We start from the raw sequence: 23,745 nt of genomic DNA on the forward strand, positions 1-23,745 counted from the left end.
CCTAGAAACATTTAACCTTCTCACCTGCTTTCTAAAATGTTTTTTTAACTACTTTGCTTATTCTCGTAATTTTTTATGGTTTGAAGGTTTTGTTTTATTTATTTATTTATGTTTATTTTCCTTTCCTACAAATAAAGGAATTTTGAATATATAGTGGTCACTATTACTTCAAGCCCAAACACTGTGTACTATGCAGGATTGCATCTACTCTGGAGATTTCTCCAAGTTGCTCCATAAAGAATTTGTTAAAGATACCTAAAGTTGTCTTTTGGTGAGACCTCAATACGGCATTAGCCCTGCCTATATGGCAATGGAAGTCACCCATTAAAAGCTTTTCCACTTTTGTAACCTTGCTAGCTTCCCTTAGCCTTTCCTGGTCTCTGGCAGCACCACGGGTGGGTGGGTGGGTGGTAGTTTTAATACTCTTCCCCCCCCCCCATACAGGCATGGAATTTCAACCTACAGATCTTTGGAACTCTTCCATAGGGTTAAATATATACTAGTCTACTATAGTATTCCTGTATCTCTATTATTACAGCATCCTCTGGATTAACGCGCTTACCATGAATTTCCCAGATGCTTATGAAATTAATATTCTAATTAAAAAGTAGGCATTTTGTTTTACTCAACTTCAGGCTTGGATTATGTGTTTGAAAGATACATATTTTTAATATAGATATATATACACACGTATATATCTGTATATATACGTGTATATCAGTAAACACACATACATACATATATATACATTTATTGACAGACATAGCAGTCTTGCATGGTGGGTATTAGTGCAATATCCTGTTTTTTAGGGGCAGGAACTGAGACAAATTTTATATACAGATCCCAGCTATGAATGAATAAAGCTTGACATACAAAATTACTTTTGGAACCTAAAAGAGCAGAGCGGTGTGGTGGGTGCTGCTCGAGAGGGGAGCACCAAACACTCTGCATTGCCTTCTGAAAGTGCAAGGAACTGGAAGATGCTCACTTAAGCGGCTAGCCCAGAGCAAGGCAGAGGCAGAGCTTGAATCGGGTACAGACGAAGGCACTGATCGAACGTCTGCAGCACTTAATCTCTGCAGATGTTAATAAAAGTATTAGGCAGGCAACATGTTTCCTCTTGTTTTGTTATGGTTGAATTTCATATGCAGACAGCATGCCACGAACCTCGTTTTGCCTTGCCAACCCCTCGCACCAGCAGCAGCTTTCCCGAGCCTCAGAGGCACCACAAGTTCTGACTCATTTACTTAATATTCCTCTAATGAAACTGCCCAGAGCTCTGGACCTATTCTCCTCCAAAACAATCTTTCTCCTCCCTGTTTTTCCACACCCTATGCTTTCTTCTCAACTCCCGTCACATTCCTAATCGGACTTTAGCCGAGCTTCCTTGCGCAGACCGTCCCCTGCTGCCAGCCCTTGCCCCGCTGCCCGGTGCCTTCCGCTCCCACCAGTCCCGCTGTGGCCAGGGGCTGAGGACCAGCCCGCAGGTCAAGGCATGGGGTGTGGGGTGGCAGTGGGGGGACCAGACGGCCATTATAGTGAAACCAGGAGGGTGAGGAACAAGCAGGCGTGTTTCTGCAGCCATGGTACGATGGGCAGAGGGGGCCAGCGCCGTCTCCTCCCCAGCCCGGCTTTCTAGCGGGAGCCAGGGTCACCTGAAGCTGCGCTCATTTATAGGGCATCCTTCGCCAGAGACCGCGGGGCTGCAGCAGGGCAGCTTGAACAAGCAGAATGTTCCTTGCAGGAAGGATAGGAGTGGCAGAAAAGGCTGGGACTGGTCAGTGGGAACCCCCCCCGTACTGCCTGTAGTGCCTTGGTGGGCTGGAGGGTGCTGGGACGAGCAGAACCCCAGCCCAGGGGCTACCACCAGAAATAACCAGAGAGCAGCTGTGGTAAGTCTTGCCCAGCTTTGGTGAGGACCACACCACCACCTGAAATCCACATGTGACAAGGGGGTGAACTGCAGACCTCGTACGCCTTCGGTTGTGATGATGGGGGCCAGAAATGGAGAGCTGCAGCTCCTTCCCCCTGCCGCAGGTCCATCGGCTTTGCTTCCTCCTGGCTGAGAGGCAGGTGCTGAACATTGTGAGCAGCAGGACAGCTGGGATGCAGCTATTTATTATATATGTATGTTTTTGTATTAGCTAGTAGCACTGTGTGAGAGACCGTGAAACCCAATAGCAAAGCTGTGTGGTGGGAGTAGAGGGAGAAAGAAAACACATTTAGGGGCAGCCAGCACACCCATGCGCTTTCCAAGATGTGGGACAGAAATGGTGCTGGAATGGGTCTGGCCCTAACTGGACTGCTCAGGGTGGCATGGCTGCATCAAGAGATGCTGGTGGGCTGGTGGTGTTGCCATTGCTCATGATGTAGAGATCTTCAGGGGGAGTTTCAAACCCATTCTTAAAGATTTCTGCACTGTGGGGTTTTTTGTGTGCCTGTATTTGTTATTTTACTGAAAAATACAGTCCACTTTGAAGGACTTTGGTCCTCATGGGAAGAAGATAGGGCTGATCCAGAGCAGGGCTGGCTGCCCAAGTTGCGGAATCGTGGCAGCCGTTATGAAAACTACAGGAGTGATGCTTCTTCACAGGGCTGAAGCCTGTGATGCTTGGCTTCTCAAGCTCGGCACTGATGAACAAATTCCTTGCTCCTAAGGAACACGTTCTGCCCAGTTTGCAAAAACAGTGGCGCTTTATGATCCTCAGGATTTCTTTTTATAGGCGTTGATTTAGACAGTCATGGATTATTTGGTGGCATCTGCAGAATCACTGCACCCAGTGCTTGCTGCAAGCAGCAGTAGTCTGGTGGGGCATTGGTATTTAATGGGGGGTGGGATTCCCTGTGACCCAGTTTCATGGTCAGTGGATAGAGGATTTCTTCCTCCTGAGTGGCTCCAGCAGGATGCACAGGTAGGTTTTGAGCAGCAGGAGAGGAGGGTTTATTTTTGGGTGGATGGACTGGCTGGCGAAGAACGCGTGGGGGCGGGGAGGGAGGCAGGGGGGGCTGCACAGGGCAGGTGGGCTGGGAGATGCTGGGGATGGGCTTTGCCTCTGCAGAAGGGTATTATGGGGTGGGGAAGGCTAGGTCTGTCCGGGGGTGCACGCGGGAGGAGCGAAGCCATTTTCTGTGCGCGGTGCAGAACGTGCAGGCGGTTAATGAACCTTGCGAAGGAGAGGGCTGGTGTGTGTTATTGTCGGCGTTGCACACACAAAGCTCTCCTGGGCCGGCTGCTCCTGCAGCCTGTACAGACAGGCCTGCGCTCCTCAAAGGCGAGGGATCGGATTCTTGCCCTCCGGGGGTTTCCAGCCAGCCCGCAGTTCAGAGGAGTCCTTTCTTTCTCCTGCTGTTCACGCCCTGCAAAGAATTTTCTATCAACAAAAGAAATTGTTTTATAATCAACTTGATGTTCATCCCCAGTCCTGGGGTATGAAAGGAGTTTTGAAGGACCAGGGGAATGGAGTCTGGAAGTCGTGGAAGCAGGGGAGAGTAGCCAGTGGCACAGCCCAGCCAGGACAGGGTGGATGGGTTTGGGGGGCACCCCAGAGGCAGTGAAGCTCTCGGGTGCGGCTCTGGGAGCGGGGGCCTTGGACAAAATGCCAGGAATGGAACAGTCCTAGAAAGAAAGAAAGAAAGGGTTGGGGGGTCCCTGGTATGTGCTGTGGTAGGCTGAGAAGGCTGTTACTCCTGCAGCTTCTGTGGCTGGACTCTGATGGCTCTGTTGGGTGCTCCATCATGTGAAGACCCTCAAAATGTTGACTGGAGCTTGGGCTGTGCCTCAGAGTCAATATGCCTCAGAGTCAATAGCACCGTGTCAAACTCGGAGGATTTTCTTTGAACACTGTTGGTCATCGCTGCAGAGAAGAAGCAGCCTAGCTGAACCCTACTTGATGGGAGCCCTGCGGTGGATCTTCTCTTCCGTGCAGAAGTGGGAAGTCATGAGAGCCTGGGGAGGTTTCATCAACATCAAGTTCAAGAGCTGTGGGAAAACCTAGGGAAAGAAGGACTTTTTCTCCTTGAAGAAAGTTTTTTTGAAGGAAGGTTTTGCAGGGCATGGTTTTCAGAACCGCAGCACACAGATGTGGGTGACCAACAGATTTTAGTCCATCCCTGCCGGCGGAGGTGCTGGAGGGCACGCACGGCACATGGCTGGCCTTGCAGCTGGGAAGGACGGACGTCATTCCTGTCTGCAGGAGCATGAAACACGTGTGGTCAAGGTGCAGGCTCTACCGGCTCTGAAACACAGCTGCCACCAGCATCTGCTGTAACAGTTACGCATCTGCCATCACTGTTACAAATGGTTTATGGTGGGAGATAGGGAACTTGCCGTTTTTATCACAGACAGATGCCTTGCAGTCTCCCCTTAAGTGATGGAAATATTAAATGTTTCCAAATCCTATTTCCAGTATTTCTCTGCGTATTACACCCTTGTTTGTAGCCCAGGTCTCATAGTCCTGGTAGCCCAGGTCTCATAGTCCTACTGTGAAGCAACTGTTGTTCATTTCTTTGCCTTTTCAGGCTGCAATTACATACATCCTTTCAGCCTCTTAAAGCAAAAATTTCTCAAAGCTCAGAAAAAGCTGGGGCTCAGACAGCCCGGCTGTGGCTTCAGGATGAAGACCGGGCAGGATGGTGAGCAGGTCGCGGAGGAACATTGTCAGAAGGAAGGGCTGCCAGGGCACAGCCTCCCCTCTCAGGACACGTGGGTGAGGGGTATTGGCAACCTCAGGCTGGGCAGAAAAACGGTTTGGAGTTATCTGACCATACTGCAGGCTTTTGTAAAGCAGCTGTTGCTTCCCTTTGCAGTGCGAATGTCACTGCCTGGGTCTGTGGTGGTGGAGTCAATATTTTTTAGAGAAAGATGGAAGCATGGGCTCAGGAGCTGGACTCGGTTACCTGACTGGTTTTCTTGGCTTCCATAAATGTGTCCAGAAGCTTGTGAGTTTGGAAAGTAATTTTTTTTGTGCTTGCGGAAGGCGGTTTTTAAATGTCAAAGTTGAAAGTACTTTTCCTTAGCAAAAAAATCACCACCAAGCCATCCAGAACTGGCTGGGCATGCAACCGTCTGAGCAGCTGGGCTGACTCCATGGCATTTTGTAGGAGATTTTTAGGGCTTTAAAGGCAGCCCCATCTTGATGTTGTATCTCCAGGCCAGGAGCACACACTGAACAACACACAACAGCCTTGAAGCTGTTTGTGTCAGAATTGTTTGCTTACTTAATTTTAAAACGACCACATCCACATAATCAGAGGGATTGCCACATCATGATGCTCTGGAAGTGTCCTTTGGCACTTGATTTATAACAGCTAAATAGCAATGGGGTCAGTGGCCAGCTGGCCGCCAAAGCAGGAAACTGAGTGACAACAAGAATAAATAGTGTTTCATGGAGCTGGAGTGTCTGACAGTGCTGGGAGCTGTGAGGATGGATCAGGCTCCAGAATATTAACCATGGCGAGGGCTCCCGGTGGTTGCTCAGCTGTCTGCCAGCAGCGGTGGCCATGGGAGCAAACGGCATATGGATTCATGCCCCCTCCCTGCACACACATGTGCCCCTGCAGGAGCAGGGGCATTGTATTGCCCACGAAGATGATGATTTTTGCTGGGGATGGAAGGAATGATTGATACTGTTGCACAGAACTGGCATCTCTGCAGGTTTCCAAAGAATGAGAAACAGCCATCCTTGGACAGATCTCCAGGAGAAGCAGCAGTGTTTGGGAATTCCCCAGCCCCTGGTAGCAGAAGTGATTGATGCGAGCTGTGAGGTTATAGGATTGGTAAATGAGAAGTACTGGTTGGGCTGTCAGCCTGCCCACGCTGTGAGGGGAGCTCGTGATTAACAGCGCTGTCATTTCGGGTGTGCCAGAAGAATGGCAGGCACTTTGCAGACATAAGGACTTGATCACAGACGCGGGAAGAAAGCTGAGGCCAAGAAGAGTGGGAAGGAGGGGCTGTGACACTCTTCATGTCGATTAGACTCAGCAACGAAGGTCACCTCCAGACGATTTTTTGGTATTAGAGGAGGATTTGAATGCTTCTCCAGGAAAAGTGCCACCCCCACCACCCCACAGCAGTTTGTCCAAGCTGACCTCAGTGGTTTCCTGCCAGAAATACCTGTGAACAATAATGACTTGTTAATGATTTATCCCTCAGTTCTCAAGTGCCGCACTGATTCCTAATACAACAGAAACCATCGAAGCAGTGCTCTGCAGGCTTTAAGGTTTTGGCTACAATGGCTTTTTGGCCTTACACAGTGACAGGGATGCAGATGGCATGAGGAAACCAAGGGCTTGGTGTATTGAGCAGTGCAAATGCACTTTCTTCAGTGTAACATTATGGAGTATTGGTGGGAAAACCAACTGACGTGTACCAGAGGAGGAATCAAGCAAGCTGTAACGAAGTATTGTCCCTTCCAGCATTTGCAGACAGTCATGAGCAGGCACTTGAGCAGTTTCCACATGGTAACATCAACGCCAGCGAGGCACGGCCGTATGAAGGGTTTGGTTTCTGCAGAGAGAGCTGCACATTCACGTCGTGTGGAGCAGGCATGGCTCTGGTGATGTCTGTTGTAAGAACAAGCTCTCTCCTTTCCCGGGAGACGGGCGCCTGCCATTTCACAGGCCATCAGGGCAGGAGTATGGAGTCTTATGGCATGGAGGGGTGAGGCACAACGTTAGAAAGCTGTTCGCTGTGCTTTCAGCACAGCTGTGTAATAAACCCTTGATCAGACATCCTGCCTTGGTGAGGGGGAGCCCAGCAAGATGAAACGCAGCAGATACAGAGGGAGAATCTGTGATTGCAACAACCACTTCCATCCTTCAGAACCAGGAGAAAAGGCAGTTGAGCCTAGGAACCGGAGTCTGCATGAGTCAACACAAGGTGTAGATGGCTGATTTTACACAACACAGTGTCTAATTTTATTGCTGAGCAGCCACATCAGAAGCTCCAGACAGTGCTAGACCCTCTTTCCAGTGGTGTTTCTCTGGCAGGGACCAGCGTCGTTGTTAAGAAGTCAAAACAAAAGCAGAATGGGCAGGTGTCAGGCTGGCAGCTCTGTCCATCGTGTCTTGTAATCTGCAATAACCAGAGAAGTGAGGGAGAGACTGCCCTTCTGTAAGCAGGAGGGCTTTTCTCCTTTCTGAACTTCTTTTAGTCCTAACTAGCGTGACTTCAGATGTCCTCGGCATCCCGGCATCCATCCTCCCTTTGGATCTCAGTCCCCTCTTGAGATGCAGGATGATGAGAGTTGGATCCTCCCGTGGAGGCGATGTAGCAACTAACCTACTTTCACTGCCTCAAACAAATGGCCTGCGAATGGCTCCCTTCTGAAAAAAGCCGTTACAGCTTAGTCAGTCAGTACCATTTTAATGTGGTGGTTGGTTGAATTACTGGGTGTCCTCAAATAAAGACGGTGGGTAGGTAACCTTCTACTGCATCACATTCTGTTGAGCAGGGAAGTTATTTCACTTTCTGCCCCGTTTGTCCCTGATGCTGTGTCTTACGGCTCTGTGCTGCTCGGAACACTGCAGCAGAGGTGGCTGAAAATGGAAATTTCTCCACCTTTTTGGCCTCAGCCTCTTGAGTACTGGGCCAAGAGCTGTGTCATCCTTGTCCCTAAGAACCTCCACGTGGAGACATGCCCTTTGGTGATGAATGCTGGAGTCTTCAGAGGCTCCCAACAGGCTGAAGCTAAGGGGAAGAGCTTTATGCTTTCCTGCTTGGAGCTCCTTTCAGTCTGCTAGCCCAGCTCTTTGAACGGCTGTGGCATCTCAGTGGCTGCACGCCCCAGGATGCAAGCTTGGCTACGTGCAGCAAGGGCGGTAATAGTCAAAGGTGCAGCTGAGTGTTAACGGAGATCCCTCTTGGAAGTCTCCTGTGAGAATATCTTCAGTGAAAAAAAAAAAAAAAAAAAGAAGTTATTGACTTAGCTGAAATCCTTTGTTGGAATTCGTTTGCAGAGGATATTGTGGAAGAAAGTATAAATGGGGAAAAAGGGTATAAGGTGTGTTTGTGAAATCCTTCAGGGTGTTTACCAACCTCCAGATCAGTAGCTCATTAATGCTGGAAAGGTATAAACAGTGGAAGACCGCTCCGAGTGGTCTTTGCTGGCTTGTTAGAGATGGGTGACAGGGTGACATCAATTTTGGGTCTGACCCCACATGCCTGTGCTGAAATTCTTCTTTCTGCTCAGCATCTGAAGACGTCAATGAAATATATTTCCAGACAATTCCAATGTTGCTGTCTAAGCTGCTGCAGCTTTGTGTGACCACGTGTTGTGTGGCCTTAAAAAGAGCATATGTGTCTACATTGGAAGGGGGAGGCTGTAAAGGAGCTGGGACTGGGACCAGACACCCCATCTTTCATGCCTTCTGTAGCAGCCGATGAGCTCAGCATCCCCAGGAGCAGGGAGCTGCATTCTCGGCATTCCTGCAGCTCCTTAGATGCCAGTGATGTCATTGATAGCAGCCAGGGAATTGAGGATCCCAGAGGGCCTGAACTCATGTCTTAGCAAGTAAGCGTAGGAGGAACCGATTTTTGTAGTGTACTGCACTGTACTAGCAAGTTTTGTTGAATCAAATCACAGCAAATATATTTGCATCTGTATTTTTATCTCCTGGCAATACTACAACATCCAACAAGAGAGGTACTTGTGTCCTTCACCAGCCACTCCCTTGTCCCTATTTTAAAAAACTACATCTGAGCAATAAAACAATGGGAAGCTGGTATAGTACATGATTAAAAAGCAAGTAGTTTATTCACTGAGCTATTGGATCGTCACCCTTATGCCTGGGACCTGCTGACATATATCGTATTTCAAGCACACAATTGGCGCCGTGTGAAGGCATCGGCCCTTCTCTGGAGAGCATCCTTTGCAAATGCCATCTCTTTGTCTGTCCTTGGAAGAAGCACTTTTGTGGTTTTGTGCAGGACAAAATTACTCATTTTGGGAACACAGGAGCAAAGTTTTAACATACATTTTCATACTTCTATTATCTGGCCTTTTCTACGAAGAGCTTTTGGGTGATGGCATACCAGCACAGGGGCAGCTTCCCGGTAGGCACGAGGTGCATTGCTCCGCGCTGCTGGTGTAGCTGGTTGTTTGAAACCCTGGGCTGAACTGAAGTAGAGGTTTTATAACAGTGGTCTGCAGGTACCTTGAAACCATGGTAGCTCAGACTGCAGATGGTCTAGTGAACAATATTAAACAGCATTTTACAGCCTGAAGTTCGGTGGTAAGGGGGACTGATGGTCCGTGAGGCATGTTTCTACCTCAAATGGAGATTTAAAATTTTTTTTCTAGCTGTATTTAGGAAGTTGCCTCTGACAGAAACTTCCAAGAGCAATGCATGGCACAGAGATCAGCTGAACCTCTGCAGGTTTCTGCGGGTGCAGGACTGTCAGTAGGATGGAGCCGTCCTCTGCAGCTGCGGTATTTCCTGCCTCGGAAGCAGTTTGCTCTGTTGCCTCAGTGCTGCTTGAATGTGGCTCTGTGTTACTCAGCTGTAATTAGAGCAGCTTGCCAGTTCTTGATTTCATCCCTTCGTTTCAACAGGATTTCCAGACTTGGTGCAGTTTGCCCCAGAGAGCTGGGGCTTGTTTTCTAACCCGAATCTAGCCAGACCTTATACCTACACCTGCTACAAATAACAATGGAAGTGATTTTATCTAATCTCCCACCACCTGGTTTGTTCTTGTCCACACTCTTAGGCATGAGGGTATTGAAAATGCTTTTGGCAGCAGTAGCTTTAAGCTGTGTAACCACCAGCATTCACAGAACCACACAGGCTATGGGTAAAGGACAAGGTATGGACGGCCGCGACCTTGTGCGTGGAGGGGATCTGGCCAGACCGAGCTCATGGGCTGTGTGGTGTCCTCTGATGAAGCCTGGAAGTCAGCACAGGCAAAGCCCTAGATGATGGCCTGCAGGGGAGAGCCCACCCCGCATGGACCTAGGGGGTACAGGGGACTTTAGGAACCTCTGGGGTGTTCCTGTGTCTCTACGTGACTTGGCGCCCAGTCCCCAGGACACCTCGCCAGAGCAGATCTGTGACTTTCTAGCTTGGGTTTCATGATCGAGCGCCGAAGGCCCCTCCTCTACGCCAGCATTTCGGCGCTGTGCTTTGGAAGGACTCCAGGCCAGCAGTGAAGGGCTCTTTGATAATATCTGACGGGCGGGTAAGAATTTTGGGCAGCAGCCAAGGTACACATTGCCTGTAATCGTTAACTCGGTCTGTAAACAGTTCAAACGGCACTGAAGAGGCCGTCAGTTATTACATTAGAAAAAAGCCTTTCATCTCCCCGCGCAGAAGCCAGCCGTACAGTACCGGCCCCTGCTGAGCCGGCTGCAGCGCAGGTCTGCAGGCAGGGCAGGCAGTGCAGGCAGTGCTTGGTCATACAATGAGCGCGGCGCTGAATGGCTGACCTTCAAACCTTCGGCGCTGAAGCAATAACTAAATCATTAGTTTCCTTTTGTTCTGCACCTGGCTGAGGCAGCGGAGCCCAGAGATATTCAAGGGGGAGGGGACTGGGCAATGCTCCCCCTGGGGCGCAGCCCCAGTTGGGAAGGCACAGCAGGGCTGACTCCTCCGCCCCATGCCCATCTGCTGCAGCTTTTACTTGGCGAGCACAGGTTCGTGTGCAGTTGTGACAAATGCCTGTGTTTCACTCGTGACCAGGTAAGGCTTCCCTGGACCGTTGCTGGTTTCTCCAGAAAAGGCCACAATGGTGGTTCAGGTCCACATCAGGGCACTGCAGTCTCCAAGCAATGGTGGAGACAGCACTGCTGCTGAGCTTCGTCTTTGGAAGAGTCCTAGAGGGTTCCCCAGTCGATGTCAACCCCGGGAGAGCCCTATGGTCTCCTTAGAGGAGCAGTTCAGCCCTCCTGGAGATGCGTGATGGAAGGAATTATGAAGGAATTCAGAAGGAATTATGGCATAATCTGCCCCAAGGAGAATTTCCTTGTCAGTCTTTGCTCTTCTAGGTCTGTTATCTTCTTTCTAGAAGAGCAAGAATGTTCTTTGGCATCCACTTTCAAGGCTTTCACTTTGAAACTCAGTGTAGAAACTTGCTGGTTGGGGAAAAGGTACCCCAGTCAGTGCAGTACAGGGACGTGGGTCTGGGTGGGTCACTGTGTCTGGCCCATTGCTGCAGAGCTGCTTCTAGGGTCAGAGCTGCCTCCTGTCAAGGTGCTTGACACATCAGTTATAGGAGACCTCATATGTCTGTGCCACCCCTAAGCTGGTCCCAAGTGACAACACAGCTCTGTGCTTTGAGTGGCACGAAGGATGCCACCGAGCTGCCGTCCTGCCTCACAGCGCGGGTTTTGCCAGTGCTTTGAGGTTTTGCTGAGAGGCAAGGGGGGTGTGAGTTCTGCGGAACAGTTGTAACCTCTAAACCACTGTCAGCATGGTGCAGAAGGTCATTGCGTAATAGGACCTTGAAGTATGGAGATTGCCAGTGGCATTGTCCCCCAGAGTGGGGACAAGTTGAGCCCTCTGAGGCGTATGAGGTGAGCAGGTCAGCATGGGTTGGATGCTGTTCATTGGGTTTTGATTCCAGATGGCCTTGCGGTGTGCTTGGAGACAGCGTGAGCTGTTGTCCTGTGACTTGGCCAGCTAGCCTTTACTTTCGTTTAGTGGTGTGAGTCAGGGCTGACCGGAGAACCTCCCTTTGCCTTTCATACTCCAAAATGGATGCGTGGACCAGAGAGAGAGAGTTTTACCAGACACCGTGATGAAACTTTGCCAGAAATTCCTTTGTTGCCCCATACTATCATCCTGGTGGCTATGCTAGAAATGTCACTTGCTTGTTGGACCTCTCAGTCCATAGGAGAGCAAACTTCAGCAGAGCTGTCAGTAGGACAGTGGGGTGTGTAGTGAGAGTTTTCTCCAACACCATGGCCATGCTTGTGCAATTAGACGGAAAAGATCCAGGCTTAGTGACTCACCTACACCATCTAATCCTGCACATGTGATAATCAAATAAGCATCCCTCTTGGGGTTCAGCGCTTCTTTTTGCTGCTCACCAGCTTTGTAATGAAAAGGATAAGGAGATGCAGTTATTGACTGGGGACTGGTTTGTTGTATCAAACCCTCAGGCACTGCTGACCCATGAGACAGGCCAAAGATAGTGAAGGTCATGAGGACATGTAAGGGAACAAGCATAGGAGTATTGCACTGGCATCTTGCTGCTGCTTTGTCTCCTTGCCCACCTCTTGCCACTCCTTCAGGGGACTCGGATGGGTGTCTGAGCCATTCGCACGTTGAGGTAGGACCCGAGTCTCTCTGAGAATAATGCATTTGTTATCAGTGAATGTGTTTGTCTGTGTCTCACATGTGTGTAAGGTGTGTTTGCTGTTATAACAGCTCTTAAAACTTTATGCAGGTAAATTAAAAAGACCCATATCCTGATGGCTAAGCTTCATGCCCAGGAGTCATGGAAGCTGCAATTTTTCCTCAGGCCCCTTGAAACACTCTGCCATTCCCTTCCTTTTCCAACTAGCCATTTCCATCTTCTTCATGGTTAACAGCCACTTCATTTCCCAGCCTCGTCCCTCCTTATTCTCCTATGTCCTTCCAGCAGCCTCCCACAGCACTTTTCAGCTCTGCTGTAGCTACCTGCTGGCCTCCTGGCAGCATCTCCCGTACCTTTGGTAGCGTCCCCTCATGTTGACTTCTGTGTCTGTGAGTAAAGTGACAGCTACACAGTGGAGCGATCTTGGTGTTAGAGGGGCTTCTGTTGAGCTGATAGACCTGAAGTGTTAAGAAAAACTGGGAAGAGCCACTCTTACAGAAGAATAAAGCTGTTCGTGCAACGTGAGCACTGGGGGAGCCAGGGGGAGGAGGATCTGGGGTGTCCCAGCAGGGCGGTGTAGCTGGCAGGAGCATTCCTGGGGCTTCCCCTGTGCCACAGGGGCACAGCACTGCCCCGCGTCACAGTCTGAGCCTGCTAAGGGCAATCAGTGCTTCAGTGACATGGGACATAACGGAGAAGACCGGGGAAGGGCATGTGCTGTGTTCCACCCCAGCCATGCAGCGGTCCCCTGACATCTCCCTGGTGCCAGCAGCTGTGACAGTGTCTGTGCTTGACACTTCAGGAAGATGCACCATGCAGGTGCACATCTGGCTTTGCAAGCTGGTACGTCTGCCCTGCTCCTTCCTGCAGCAATCCTGTTGCAGGTTCCCCCTTCCATCTCCTGACAGACCCCGGCAGAGGATCTTGCCCAATAATTCTCACAGCAAGGTCAGTGTTAGCAGCAAAGACAGGGAGGACAGTAGTAGGGCACTTCCCCTTGCGCTCTTGAAGCCTATGAAGGACAATAATTTATTTAGCTCAGAGCCTCACTGACAGACTTCCAGCGGGGAAGAGGGTGTATCAAGCCAGGCATGGATATCCACAAATATAGACATGTCCATATTCTGGCCTCACAAGTGAGTGACAGTGACAAGGCACACTGGGTGAAGCCAGCAGGTCCGTGGGGAGTGAGCATCTCTGAATGACAAGCAGACATGGCACAGCGATGCCCAAGATGCTGCATACCCTCAAAAGGCTGCCATTCACCCTACCTTAGGCTCCTTGCTTATCCCCTTGCTACTGCCAGGCTCCTTTCTATTTTGTCATGTAGCTCACCTGTGAAAGGAGATTTTCCAGCAAGGCATGTCCATCCACTGCAGACTGCAGCACCAATGGCACGTGCAAAATGGTCCTGGCACGAGCTGCAGCAGTGCAGGGGCTTGCTGTCCTGAGCAGGATCGTTGCATGTTCCTCCTGGCCCTGCACGCTCAAGTATTCCCGCAAAGTCTTGCATGGGATTCAAGCTGCTGCCATGCCTGCAAGAGGGAGGGCAGGAGAGCTGGTGCTGGGTCACAGTCAGAAGTCACACAGCTGTCCCCCGTAGGTGAGGCAGCTGCTGGCTCCGCTAATGTTCTGCAGGAGCCCGCGGGGTGGAAGAAGCTCTCCCAGCTCTCAGGCACTGACCATGGATCTCAGCTTTATTCTAATATTTGGTTTCTAGCCCAAATAGCTGTGGCAAAAGTCTTCCAGCGGGGAGGTGAGCATGCAGCCCATGGTGCTGCCTGGCAAGTGCTCACACAGGGGCAGCAGACCTGGGGCAGAACTCCCATGTCTGCAGTGCCCCTGTGCAGCCTCAAAATGTGCAGGGACCAGGCAAGTACCAAGCGATGCTCCTCTGCAGCTCCCCGGCTGCTGGCAGGCTGCGCTCAGAGGTGGCCTGAGCTAGGGCTGGTGTCTGCATCTTTGCATTTGACAGCTCTTCACGGTCTTTTGTTCCATGAATTCTCTGTATTTTTAATGATTTTATGTAGCTCTAACATGTGCCATCTGTACTAAGGTGAAGAATTCTTGTTCCTTAATCTCTTCTTGTAAAAAAGTAGTGCCCTCTGTCTAAGATGGAGGGAGAAGGACTTCTTGTAATATTCAAGATGTTGACACACTGCAGCTTTGTCTGATAGATTTTATTTTTTTAATACATTTTTTACAGTAACGCCTAACAGTCTATTTGCCTTTTGACTGCTTTGGGTAATTCAACAGCAGTTTCCATAAAACTCCCTGCAAGAGCTCCAAGATCTTCCCTGTTCGTTAACAGCTAACCTAGAGCTCATTCCTGTGCCAAACAGCTAGGCATATTTTTTCCTGTTTGTATTTTTTAACATCTTTTATCAGTCCACCTCCCAGTAACACAAGATCCTTTTGCAGCCAGATTTGTATTTACCAGCTTGAACATTTATGTATTTTTAAAAACTCAGCTACTTCATTCCTCTCATTTTCCAAGTCCTTTGTGAATATTTGGACAACACTGTTTACTTCTGGTGCTGTCCTGATAAGTTCACTCCGCTGTGAAGGCTAACCTGCTTTTTTCTCTTCTGAGTTCTGAGGATGGCCGTGGGTAGTGCCTGCATGACTGTCATCTTCCGTAGCCTTGACCTTGTAGGAGAACAGAAGAGGGGATACCAGTGTACGGCATTAACTGAACTACCTTTATTCCCATGTGTGCAGACTGCTTTGAGGAACCACGTGGGCCTGCAAAGCATCACTCTGCTTTGCCAAAGGGCTGTTAGTTCTTCCCTTCTCTTCCTTATGCTGTTTTTTTACCATTTTTTTTTTTGGCAGGGAAGTCAGGATTATTGATCTGCCATTGCCTGCATTGCTCTGAACTTCTTCAAATTCAGTTTGGTATTCACTACCTGCAATTCTTCTGGTATTGTGGTCAGTTTAGGGACGAGTTATATGTTGGTGTTAACGGTTCACCAGTTTAGTCCATGATATTTCTAGAGCCCTTTGGTGAACACTCTCTTGTCCTGTTCTCTTCCTCTCTTTTCCATGCCAACCTTACTGGTTGCTTATACAATTTTTACGGCCACTTGAAATCAAACCAATCCTTTTGACTCATGCTCCATGAAGGAAGGGTGTGAAGTGCTCCAGGTCCCCTTACAGAGGAAACTGAGGCTGTCAGGGACTGTGCTTCTCTGAGTCCTTTTAATCCTTTTTCAGCCCTTGTCCCTAAAGACTCTTTTGTGAACTGAAAGGAGAACAGAAATGTTTAAATGGTTCTGGGGGAAAAAATCTACCAAAGAAACCCTTTTCTGTGGGCACTGTTGATTCAGTGAGAATTAATAGCAAAACCAATTCAGATGAGGCGTCAGGAAATACTTCCTGGTGCGGGGGAGAAGGCAGCCCTGGAGTGGGTGAGGAGTCTCCCTTTTGGAGGTCTCCGAAACAGGTTGAGCAAGTGTCTCTGAGGAATGTCTGGCTGATCCTGCCTTCAGGCAGCAAAGTGGGCCTGATGACCTCTCTGCTGTGGTATAAATAAAGCCCCCAAGTGGGAATCGAGCACCTCTCTGTGTCTGCCTTTCCTTGAGACCTTGCCACCTGCCCTGCATCTCTGCAGGGGAGCTCCTGGCTGCTGCGTACAACCTGTGAGCAGTGCTGGCATGGTGGCAGGGACAGGTTGGTGTGAAGATAGTGGCCCTAGTGGGAATAAAGTGGGAAACATGGCAAAGATAAGTCAGAAAAGGGGAAATAAGTATTTCAGGAGAGATGGTGTGGATGGAAAAGGTAGAACAGAAGGAGATGCCATAGGGTAAGGAAAGGGGGGGAACGGTAGCAAGCACACAGGCATGTGGAGGAGCTTTGCATCCTGTTGAAGGAGTGACAGGAGGGGTGTGGTGACAGGGAGAGACAGAGTGACAAAGCCAGGGGGTTCGCAGGTCTGGGTGACGGTGTCTCTCAAGCGGGGCCTGGGCCAGGGCACAGGCAGAGCTGGCAAGGCTGAATCACCCAAGACAGGAATCATCCAAACCCTGTCAGGGAACTAGCTAATCCCAGCCCCACCACTGGGATCCCAGCAGCACAGAATCGGGCAGGGACCATCCTGGGAGAAGGGTCCGGCCGAGCATTGATGTGACTTTGAACAGGGAAGCCCCAGCTGGAGCAGCACTGCGGGATCCAGCGCAACACCCATTGAGGTCCTTCTGCTGACCGGGACCCCCCAGGAGCAGGGAGTGCTGGTCCAGGACCCTGGTGGGACTTAAGTAGCGTGCATGAGACGTCTTTACTTTTGGATATGAACATACCACCTGTCTCCAGTGCTTGGATCTCGCCTGTCCTTTGTCTACTAGGTCAGAGAGGCTTTCTGTAAGAAGAAATGGTGTCTTGGTTGTGGCAGTGCCAGAGGTACCCAGCCCAGCAGGGCAGGGGATGCTCTGCCTGCAGAAACCCTTCACTCATGCCATCAGTGAGCCCGTTTGCAGCCACTATGCACAGGTCCGGTTTCAGAGGGTGTGAGCAATCCTGACTCTGCAGCCAGGGCCACCTCTTGGGACATGAGTCCTCTGCACTGAGGAATCTCACAATATTTGGTTTACCACATCATCCTTAGATTACTTTTCGAGTCTGCTTGTGTCCTGTGAGCATGATGTGCAGCCATGATCACTTACTCATAATGCAAGGGTCAGGAGCAGTGAAAGTGCCAAGAGATGTGGTTGTAGGATGTTGACAGTAAGAGCCAAGTTTTGCTGCTGCTTGAGAAATTGCCTGTGTGGCACCGAATCGGAGGAGATGGTAGGAAAAGAGGGAAGAGGTGGTCTGGAGCAGAGACGAGTGGAGCATGTCACTTGGGTGGATGACATGTCCATTCCTTGCAAGAAGTATCTTCCCAAGCTCCCCCCGGTCGTCTCGTGGTGAGTGCTGAGGAAGGCGCCTAGACTCTCAGCCTCCAAGGGTGGCTAGTGTCTGGTGAGGGGCTCATCACAGAATGGCGAGGGGGCCACTGGTCTGCCCCAGCTCCATGGGCAGCTGCCCATGCGAGGAAGGCTCTCAGCTGGCAGGGGTCCGGCATGGCTGTTGCTGTCCCGGCACCCTCTCGGCTGCCTGCTGTGCCCTCTGTGGGTGCAGTTGCGCCCTGGCAGGAGTGCCTGAGGCAAAGGACCCTTGCTTGGCCTGGGGACGGTGGGTGTCCCAGAGGGAAAAAGGAAAAGAACACAGTGCCCAGTCTTAACAGATCAGAGGGAAGGTTCTGGTACATTTATCAGCAGGTCTTCTCCAGGTTTACTGGCTGGGTCCCCCCTCATATGGTCCCCACACTTGTTTGTTGCTGCAGAAGCTTAGCTCATTGCTCTTATTCCCAGTGTTCACCATTAATGCTGTGATCAGGCCCAGCAATCCCCATCACAGAGAGGCCACTCCGTGCTCAGCACACAGGACTGTCCCTCGTAGAGGCCCCTGGAGCCTCACGGCACTTGAAGCCATTCCCACCCAGGGTTGGACGCAGCTCCAAGCAGCGCTGGGAGGTGCAACTTCTTCCCCAGCGCTGGCAACCTGGGCTCCTCTGGGCTCTGGGAGCAACCCAGTGAAGGCTCGATAACGCCAGCGGGAGGGTTATCTCTGAAGTATTAGAAGTATCATGAGACATGCTCTTTGCATTTCCTGTTTTGTGTTTTTCTGTGATTATTAAAATGATACATTAACCAGAAGCTGGAGAACTCCCAGTCAAGCAAACAGTATAAAAATAATGGCATTGCTTGGTAAAGCCAGCAGGATCATGGGCACTTCAGTGCCCTGCTGCTCTTGGTGGGGGCAGCGCCTGCTGTTGCTGGAGGGAAGCACGGGGTTTATTCGGGAGCCTTCCCTGAGTGCTCCAAAGTCGTAACAGATTGGATTGCTTCGCTGGAAACCTGAACTTGTAGAGTTTTATGGTGCTTGGCATGGTACATTTGCGATCTCTCTAGAGTCTTTAAGCCTGAAGTCTACATTACTTTGCTTTGAATATCAGGATGGGTTGATTAGAGATGAAGTCCCCAAGAGAAAGACGGATGAGGGGCTGCCCGCCAGAGGCCCGCTGCAGTTCACTGGCACTGAGCTGCCCTGCGCGGTGGAGGCGCAGCACCTTGTGCCTTGGCTCATACTCGTGGTGCCATCACTCAGACCTCTTGTCTTCGGGCTCCTGAAGGCTGGATGAGAGGCTGGGGTTTGATTTCTTTATGCTCTTGTGACCGTAGGTGCTACCTACCTCAGAATCTAGGCAACCTGCACCTGCACCTGTCTGTGGCTGTGCATTTGTTTTTTCTTCACCCTCACCATTTTAACTCGCTTTCCCGGCTTTGCAAGACCTGCCCTTGCTTTGCAGCCCCGGACTGGGTGCCGCGGAAGGCAGCGCTGCGGCCGGGACTGGCGCCGCTTTGTGTCGCGCCGCAGGCAGCACAGAGCCCCGTGCCCGCGCTGGGCTGGTGCCCTGCAGGCTGCGCCCCCGGAGCCCCGCTGCCCGCGGGGGGGGGCGGCTGGGGGCTGGGGGGCTCTGCCGGGCTCCAGCTGGGGGAGCAGCGGCCCGGAGCGGGTCCCCGCTGCCCCCGGCGGGCTCAGCCCCACGCCCGGCCCGGGGGGGCCGTGGCCGGCCGAGAGCCCCCACCAAGCGGCGGCAGCTCCTGCTGCAGCCCCGGGGGCTCTGCCGGGGCTGCCGGGCGCAGACGCACCGCTCGGCCCCGCCGGGCTCGGAGCCGGGGCGCAGAGGCAGGGCAGGGATGCTCCGAGCAGCCGGTGCTGGGACCCCTGCGGCAGCCAGAGCCCCCGCGCCCCTGCCCGGAGGGGCAGCGAGGATCCCGGTGAGTGGAGGTGCCGCTTGTCGCCTCCGGCCTCTGAAGGCTTCCGCACAGCTGAGACACGGGCATGGTGCGGCTCCTCCTGAGGGACGCGGCTCAAACCAGCCCGGGTGAGTCGCACCCCCTTGAAGGACCTGTCCCTGCAACCCGCTCGGACGTTGAAAGGCGACATCGCCATGTCTGAAGTCAGGTGACATGAGTCCCGTGCCCCCTCTGCCCGCAGCTGGATTTCTGCAGCAAGCAGCTGCCGTGGGGGACACACCACCAGGCTGTTCTCCAGCCTGCCCCGTTCCCCAGCGCCCACCAGCCGAGGGGTGAGCCCGCCGTGCTGGGTGCCCGGGGCAGTGCTGGGCCACACGGCAGCTGGGGATGGGAGCAGCGCTGCCTCGCAGCCCTGGGGCAGCACGGCCGAGCTGGATGGAGGGCAATGAGTGTCCTTGGGCTGCTCTGACAGTTCCTCCCCTGTTTTGAAATCTGCCAAGACAACAGCCATTTTTGCATAGCACTGGGATGTTGTTGCAGGATTACCTGCAGGGCAGGCAGCCCTTCTGGGCATGCTGCTGGGTGGACACCAGATTGAAAGCCTGCCTTAATCCTCCTGGTTTATAATGCTGGGCTTCCTTGCTTTTTTCCCACACTTCCACACACCAATGCAGTGAAAAAAGCTGTTCAGCAACCTTGGTATTTACCAGCTTTTCTGTACCAGAACCTGTGCGCTTCATACACCACAGTGTAGTCATAGAGGAGGAAGCCAGATGGCTTTTTTAGGAAGAGCTTGGAGGGGGGGAGGGGACTCACACAAGGTGATGGGGCTCCCAAGAGGGAGCCAACAGCTGAATTGCAGTTTTCTTCAACATCCTGCCATCCAGCACAAGACCGTTGCCCCTCCACCGCTAGACTGAAAAATCAGAGGCATTTGCACACTTTCCAGGCAGGGATGGGAGCAGTCCTCAGTGGGTGTCACCGTGATGGTGAATGCAGAGCCGTGGGCAGCAGGCACTGCCCATCCAAGCTCTGCCCCAGCTGCAGGACAGGCTCACCTCCAGTGGACTTGACCACCAAACCCCAGAACCAAGTGCCATTGACAGGGGCGAGCCCCACAGCTCGTGTTCCTGTAACATGGTGGGGCACCCTGTATCCTCTTCTGTCAGATGCTTGGCAGAGGTGTGTACCCAGACCCGGTGTCCTGACCCGGTCCCGGCTCAGCTCCTCACTGCAGCAGTTTGGCTGAAGCTGCTGAACATTTTTCCAGGACTCACGAGGGGTGTGGTTACTGGGATCTTTTCTTCTCCCTTCTCATTCCTGGTACTACTCTACCTGCTTTCAGGTTTTTCACTCCTTCCTTTGGCTTCTTCTCTGCAAATTTATCATAAAGTTGTTGAGTTTGCTGGCTGAGAAACATGAAGTGCTGAATCCTTGAGGGCACCAGAAGTTTGCTTTTGCTGTGGTCCCTTTGCCTTGCCCGGAGCACTGGCAGGGAGCTGGCTGCAGGCAGAGTCCCGTGGCCTTAGGGCACTGGCAGTGCTTGCAGCACCAAGACCTGTGCTGTCGGGATGCTCCGTCCCAGAAGGCAAGGGCAGTGGTCTCATGGGCTGCTGTGGCTTTGAATATTTGTGGCGAGGACAAAGCCAGTCCTGAGTGAAGCTTGGGATAGAAACTCCACCTTTCTCTGGGGCATTTTCCTGGTGAACCAAAACTTCTGCAATGGCTTGCTTTTTGTGGTGTTCAAAGCCTCGCTGACTCTCAGACAGGGCCATGGGACCTGGCAGTGGTGGTGATGCCCCCTGCAGGGGTGTCCTACACCCTCTGGGCAGGTCCTTTGCGGTGGGCTTGAGCCAGCCTTTGCAGTGCTGAGCTCCAAGTGAGTTTCCTTTTGCTTTTGTCCTGCAGTCCCACCCGCTGTCCCTGTGCAACACCAGTGAGGATGAACACACTGAGTCGGGATTCATCACCATTGTCAAGCTTGAACAACCGGATCGGGATCCCAACCCCTGCCTGTCTCTGGCTAACAAGGTACGTGCACAAATGCCCCAGATGGCACCGACCTGGGAAGTGAAACCTGTTGGTGCAGGAAGGAGTAAGGGCAGGACAGAGCAGGGTCCTTGGCAGAAGGGGTCTTTGGGAAAGACACTGTGCCAGCCATCCCCAATACCCATCCCTCCTCATCTTTTGGACTGCCTGGCTTTGTAAAAGTTGTTGAGTTCTCTGTAACCTGACTGCTCTGGGATGCTCGGACCTTTCCCCAGCATCCCGTATGCTTTACTGCCCGGCAGCCATGTGCCCCTCCTGTTTTGCAGCCTCCTGTTGCTTGCTGGCCTGTTGGGGGGAATTGTATTTCTCTGTGTCCTCTGTCCTGTGGGAAAACATGGACAGAGAAAACATCTTCTGTGATGCTCTCTTGGAAAATAATACTGTAATACTTCACAGGATGAGGCATGTGGAGAATCAGAGCTGAGCAATTGAAACGAACACAAACCAGATGAACTAGCGGTGGGACATGACTTGTTAACAGCATGGGCCACCATTCATCCTACAAAGGGATGGGAGATCTCAGAGGTCTTCAGACGAGATCTCCTGTGAAAGAGGTAGCTGAGGTCACTGGTACAATTCTTCGGTAATAAGGAAGTCAGGTAGGGACGAGGGTCATTTTAAGCCTTAAAATCTTTGTGTCTCTGATAAAGTTGTGTGGATAAGGCTAACATTAGCTTTTTCTTCAGTGGTTCACTGTATCCTTTTATTCTGTCTGTACTAAATGCTGTCTTATTTTCCACAAGCACTGTACAAACATGAAAAAAACCTTTTTTAGCTCTTCTTGGCTTTATCAGGATTGCATTCAGGTGATATTGCTGTTGTCTGCTTTCTGCTGGGAGTGACGCGCTGGGGATGGGGACAGGGTCCTTTTCTGTCCTCTCTGCAGCAAAGCTGAAAAGGGCAGGCAAAACTTGTACCAAGCAGTTGTTCCTGCACAGTCATTTCTTTTGCAGAGGCTGTGGCAACAAAAGCAAGGAAAGGGATGTAATGCTGTGATGGATTTCTCACCTCGGGGCTTCTCTCCACAGCTGCGTGGGCAGCCAGGCAGCGATGCCTGTCCCTTTCTGGACCAGGGTGGAAGCTTAAGTTTGGTTTGCTGCTGCTGTGAGGCTGATGCCAGCTGTCAGCACAAGCCAGCATGCTGGAGTTATCGACCGGCTATCAGTTACCCCACATCTGGAAAATCGCCAGGTCCCACCTGTGGGTGTCAGTGATGCTCGAGGATGGTGGGATAAAGGGAGAACCTAAGGGCTTCCAGTGCAGCTTGTGACAGACATGAGAGTAGGTGCCTCAGGGAGCACAGCTGGGTATTCCAACCCTCCCATGTCCATCCAGATATGACCATTGTGTTACAGTGGTCCTAGGCTGCTGCATCTCACAGGGAAGGATGCTAGGGGTGGGGGCAGCAATGGCTGGTTTGGTCAGTGCAGCTACTGTGAAGGCTCTTGAACAGCAAGCAGGAAGGAGCAACTTCAAAGACTCATTTTCCACTTAAGAACCTAAAAGATTTAAAAACTGTTTTGCTGGTTTTGTCCTTAATCTTTGAGTCTCTGATCACAGGACTGGAAGTACCAGTGTGTTACTGAGTCCAGGGACTGGCTGAGGAAGGTCTGCACAGGCAGGACAAGACGTGGTGCATTGCTGCACTGTGGTTCAGCCTCACTAGCCTGGATTCGTCCTCCAGGATCACCAACCCCCCAAAGCAAATAAACCCCTCGGTTCACTGCCGTATGCTCATGACTCAATAAAGCGACAGTTCCCTGGCCTTTATTCATCATTGCTTTGTTACCAGAGCCAAATCCAACGCTGGATTTTGAGATCCAGCTGAGCATGACATCAGTTGCCTTCCTGCCTGCAGGAAGTCCTCCTGCTCCAAGATCTCAGCCAGAGAGGGTCACAGCTCTTCTCCCCCCAAGTAGAACTAGTTTAGCCATGAAGTACAGGCAGATGCTTCTTAAGCTGGCCACATCCCCGAGCCCTGCCTTGTGCCTTGGTTCCTCCATCCCCCTGCAATTGCTGTCTGGCTGCTTCTCCATCCTCCTGAAGCCTCTGCCAAGCTCCTTCCCTCCAGCACCATATAGATCACTTCCTCAAAATCCCTGGACTCAAAATCCTCAAGAGCTCTGGGATGTGGCTGGTGCTCACTGGAGCAAGAGCTTGTTTTCCTGGCATGTGTTTCTTGTGGTAGACCTTTGCATGTTGAATTGCAGTGCTGTATCAATGATGATAAAAATAGCCATGTGCAAAGTGTTATCATAGCCTCTGCTTTAGCTGTCACCCAGCCAAGCACTGCACATGGGCAACCCCGTCCAGCCCAGCATGAGGATAATGCCGCCAGCCACCTGATGCACTTTTCTGCTTCTCCTCTCTTAAATTCTAGCACTGCTTCAGCATCCAAAGCTAAAACCAGTAGGGAAGATGTTTGGTCTGCAAGAGGAAAGGAAGGCATGGAAAACATCTCTGGGATCAATTCAGAGCGATTTATTTTTCTTTATAATGGATCATTCGTAATTTTTTTGTTTTCTGAGTGAACCATTGATTGCAAGTCTGGTTGACAGACTGCTGAAACCTCCTAAATTATCCTGTAAATACATCTTTGCATCA

The 23,745-nt window shown here is 51.4% G+C and overlaps 1 protein-coding gene across 2 annotated transcripts in view; it reads left to right on the plus strand.

Moving 5' to 3' along the window:
* RNF43 (ring finger protein 43) overlaps positions 1-23,745 on the plus strand; it is a 60,298-nt gene that overhangs the window by 23,126 nt on the left and 13,427 nt on the right. For both annotated transcript variants that reach the window (XM_080388839.1, XM_080388840.1), the window contains one exon: positions 21,001-21,123. In XM_080388839.1, the coding sequence (XP_080244965.1) occupies positions 21,001-21,123 (123 nt within the window). The remainder of the gene's footprint in view (positions 1-21,000; positions 21,124-23,745) is intronic.

The sequence above is a fragment of the Falco punctatus genome (assembly GCF_963210335.1).
Source record: "Falco punctatus genome assembly, chromosome: 1".
NCBI lineage: Eukaryota > Metazoa > Chordata > Aves > Falconiformes > Falconidae > Falco > Falco punctatus.